At 39.7% G+C, this 4,743-nt stretch overlaps 1 protein-coding gene across 1 annotated transcript; it reads left to right on the top strand.

The window, feature by feature from the left end:
- Nucleotides 1-345: 345 nt before the first annotated feature.
- On the top strand, nucleotides 346-3,657 carry LOC113271545. Its single transcript, XM_026521443.1, has 7 exons — nucleotides 346-894; nucleotides 1,339-1,501; nucleotides 1,638-1,835; nucleotides 1,914-2,159; nucleotides 2,384-2,534; nucleotides 2,710-2,938; nucleotides 3,037-3,657. The coding sequence occupies exons 1-7, from the start codon at nucleotides 570-572 to the stop codon at nucleotides 3,396-3,398; spliced, it is 1,674 nt and encodes a 557-aa protein (XP_026377228.1). The 5' UTR covers nucleotides 346-569; the 3' UTR covers nucleotides 3,399-3,657.
- Nucleotides 3,658-4,743: the final 1,086 nt, after the last annotated feature.

Consider the following 4,743-nt stretch of genomic DNA (forward strand, 5'->3'; position numbering starts at 1 on the left):
GGGGTTGGAGAAGAATTTTAGAAAAAATGAATGTCTATCCAATATGGATTTAGACATTTATCTTCGCATACAATCCATTGGAGAAGCTCCAAGAGCTGCACCGCACGACATTCGTTATTCGTTACCCTGCTGAACAGTGGCAAACTAGATTAGACCACCCACCTGGTTGAACAAATTTGGTCATTTGAACGTTACCGTTCCCATAGGAACCATTCCAGTAATAATCAATCTACCACATGAGGATGCCGACCTTTGGTAAAGTTCATTCGAGCTAAATTTACCACGTACCTGGGGCAAAGCACAGGTTCCGTACTAAAGTTTTTAACTGTTTTTCCAAATAAAAACTCTGAACCTATCCTCCTCACTTCTCAGCACTTTTTCCTCTTCTGTTTTGCATCTTTCTAGCTAGGGTTAAACTCTCTTCTTCTGAAAAAAATTTTTTTGCAGAAATTTCCAAAAAGCTCTGAATTTTTCATTTTAATAGTTCCTTGAGTGGAAGTTCCGATACTAATAATAATGATGTAAAGGTAGATCTATCCATCTCTTCAAAATCTTGATTTAGGAAAAAAATGAGGTATAACATAGGATCTAGGAGGAGAAGACTGTGTGAACATGGGTTTCTTTTAATCTGTGGAATCATTACTGGGTTTGGATTATTAGTTTTAACTTTAAGGTCTATTGATCAACCTCCTCCTTATTCTACTTCACTCACATTTCCTAATGAGCTTAATAGTGATGAGCTAGTGGAGCAGAATAAATATAATCAAGAATCGGATGGTGAATCGGGTAAGTGCGCGACGGTCGAAGAGATGGGAGAGAGTTTTGCTGGTGATGGACATGAAAAAGAAAGCCTTAGAGTGAGACAAATGATTCGATATCATTTCATATTAAACGGTAAATATTGATTAGTTTGATTTGCATTTCTTTACGATAAATTTAGCATATTGGTTTGATTTATATCTCTTTACGCATACTGTATATCATATCGAACATTGTAGTACTTCTAGGGTAGTAATTATGATGTTGGATGCGCCTGCCTAATATCTTTACAGCCGTATTGCCAGAGTTGTAGTTAGAATTATAGAGTACATTACTATGTTTGGAAGGTTTTGACACAGTGTGAAACTTGTTAGGATGAAGTGTGGCTTAGTATCAAGAGTAGAAAACGTGGCAGTTAATGAATTGGAATGTCTAGTTTGATACCTGTAGTCGTCAATGGGAGGTTTGAGTGATTACCATGTAGTGGTTTATAGTGTGTATTCATCTAGTCTGCTGGAATCCTAATGAGATTAGAGGACTGCTGTCGGATTTTCACATGTTAATTTTGAATACTGTTAGGGCCTACAAGAGTACGTGAGCTTCCTCCGGAGGAATTCTGTGAGCAAGGATTTGTTCTGGGAAAAGCGTCGGAAGCAGGATTTGGAAACGAAATGTACAAGATATTAACAGGGGCAGCGTTGAGTATCATGTTGAACCGGTCATTGATTATCGGGCAAACCAGGCATATTGGTTCTCTCTCAAGCCTTTCTATTTTGTGTTTTAAATGAATTTCATATGTATCCCGTGATGAAAATTTTATTCTATATGGGGAACGCAGTTACATTGTATTGAAACTTTGTTTTACTTGCATGATTCAGGGGCAACTTCCCATTTGGGGAGCACATATCTTATTCCGATGTCTCATTTACTTTAAAAGAAGTAAAACATCTCTGGAGACAGAACAATTGCACGACTAAGCATGGAAAACTCCTCATCAGAACTGATGATTTTGAGAAACCTGCAGAAACAAATGTTCTGTGCGGCAATTGGAGGAACTGGAAGCACCCAATCATCTGGTAAGCAAGTATGTATAGAAACTTAGTTGTCATGAGGTTCAGCAATATCAATTCGGTATTGAATTTTTCCCATGGTAGGTTTCAAGGTACAACTGATGCAGTGGGTGCTCAGTTTTTCTTAAAGAACATACACCCTCAGATGCGGAATGCAGCTGTTGAATTATTTGGGCAGCCAGGATATTTTCAATCCAGGCCTAATGTGTTTGGAGAGTTGATGAGAGTTATCATTTCTCCTACCAAAAATGTTGAGGAAGCAGTGAATTGGGTTCTTGGTGGTGGTCCGGATCCTGATATTGTTTTGCACATGCGCATGCTTTCGAATAGGTAATAAGATTTTCGGATTTTCCTGTTTTCGAAGCAAATCCTGTACGACTAATGTTGAACAGGATTTGGCGTGACTAATTAACTTATCATCTAAATAATATATTAATTAATGGATCAAAATGATACACGTGCAAATCTGTTTTCTGTCAGCATAGTGGTCAAACTGAAATTCCTCTAGTTCTTATTGCAATCAAGACGACAGCTGTAATATATCATGATTTCAGGTCAGTGAGAGCAGTTCAAGCAGCACTGAGCTGCATACAGAAAGCTGTCCGCAGTTATGAGTCCAAGATGGGAAGACCGCGTATCGTTTTGGTTTCAGACACACCATCTCTAATTAAAGATATTACGCCTATGCTTCGGGAGTTTGCAGAGGTTAGTAACCATATAAAATAAGTCAGGCAGTTTGCATGATCATGCAGTTCCACTTTGTTTATGTTCGTGTACTATAGGGTAAATTCTCTGCTGTTGGATCCCGGTCGACCTGTTTATCTAATGTTGTTAAGATTTTGTTCGTTCATGTGTTCATCCCTTCTGTTGTACTCCCCAGGTTCTTCATTTTGATTATGAATCATTCAAAGGGGATATTTCTAACAAAAATGGAGGCCATCAATTAGAATTCAGAGTGAACGATTGGGGTCCGGCACCAAGGTGGGTTGCCTTTGTGGACTTCTTTTTAGCCTCCCGTGCAAAACATGCTGTTATTTCGGGTGCCCATAGGCGGGTTGGAACCACCTATGCTCAACTAATTGCAGGGTTGGCAGCGGCACAACAGCTTGGTATATTTTCTGTTTGATAATCTTTTCTGCATCTCAATTAAATTGGTGGTGTGAAGGTACAACTGATTCTGTTGTCTTCTTATCTTTTCCCCCAACAGATGAAAATTCGTCTAGCAATTCAAGCTTTTCTTTCTTGAGCAGCTTCCAAAGTAGTTTGTTGTCGGAAGGGTTGAGGAATCAGGTAGGGTGGGGACATGTCTGGAATCGGTTTGCAGGTCCATTAAGTTGCCGTCATCAGCCTGGCCAGTGTGCACTTACTCCACTTTTACCCCCAGGATGGTGGGATGGGGATTTGCAGTCGCCGCTTGTACGAGATATCCATAAGTTGGAATCATTTGGGGTCCAACTGACAAGTCTAGGTGAAGTTAACGAGACCCATCTTCATTCTTTCTGTAAATTGAAGAAAGATGTTCTGAAAACACTTCCAGTCTTTCGCAAATGTCAAGGCACTGGCTGTTGATTAAATTATTTCATCCTTCTGTAGCACTTCATTTTCCTTTTATGTATTTTTTAAAGATGGACTTCAACTGTTCCCAAATGTGTGTGGGGGAGTTGTCAAGTTTTGGCCTGTATTTTATCCAGCTGTCAGCTTGGCGAAGTTTTGGTGTTCCAACCCCATTTTCTGTGATGAAATTATTGGAAGTTCCCTTTTGGTGATTGGCTTCCATGGCCTGTAATCTGAATCAATATTCCTGTAATCCTGTTAGAAGATTGTAAAATTTCATTTTTGAATTCGCCAAATGGGTTTTGCATAATAAAACAGAGATATAGTTTAGCCTAAACTTTGCAGCACTGGAACAAAAAGAAAAAAAAAATCCCTGATCTAGGAACTACCCCAGGGATATTCCCATATAGGGTAGTGCATGAGGAGATAGTCTAATGCTTTTTCTTTTACCCACCAAGTTGCCTTGACTGCTTCTGCTTCTTCTGGGGTGGAATAACTGGAAGGTCATGTTCTTCCTGCTGCCAATGTTCATGCATCATATAGCCCAGGAGGCATCTATGTTAATTTTGAGCTAATTTTGGTTTGGTTGTTTCCATTTTGGCTCTACCAAGCTGTTTTCCCTTCTCACGGCCCAGATAAAGTACCTGGGAAATTGTTGCAAAAAACTCTCATGAGTTGGCAACTAATATGTGGTCTCTATGTGATGGTGGCACTGGCACTGGCACTGTTAGGATATGCAAAAAATGACAGCTAGACTATGAAAGCATTTTTGTTCCTGCTTTCCTCCGGGAAATAGCTTGATTGGCAAGTGGGGTCTACAAGCAACCGATAATGTCAGTAGACGGTGTGAACAAGGAATGAGAGGATTCTTGTCGTTGCCTTTGGCGGTGGCGGTAGTTGAAAGGTACAAGTCTACCGTATTTAGCGGGCTACTGACAAGGGCCGGAAAGTACCCATAGATTTGTGGCCGCAACAATATTGACAGTTTGTATACGCAATAAAAGTAGCTATCTGTGGCAGGTGCCATTGTTGTACAGTGATAAAGTCACTTGGTGATGATATCAGTGATCCGAATTCGAAACTCGCCGGCATCAAAATTCTTTACCGATCAACAAAAGAAAAAAAAAGTAGCCATCTGGGTCCATACTAACCTCAATATCATTTCATGTATGTTGCTAATATTAACCAGTTTTCATGCCCATTCTTATCAAGTGGTCCATGGTCCAATATTGTTTGTCCCTTTTTGCTTATTCATTTCAACATGATTTATGTGAATCTGAATTGGCTCAGTCAAACCCTCTCTTTTGCCTTCGTTTCTTGCGCAAAAGAAAGATGAGAATTTTGAAAAGTGTTCGGATTT

Source organism: Papaver somniferum, chromosome 4 (genome assembly GCF_003573695.1).
Source record: "Papaver somniferum cultivar HN1 chromosome 4, ASM357369v1, whole genome shotgun sequence".
In the NCBI taxonomy this organism is placed as follows: Eukaryota; Viridiplantae; Streptophyta; class Magnoliopsida; order Ranunculales; family Papaveraceae; genus Papaver; species Papaver somniferum.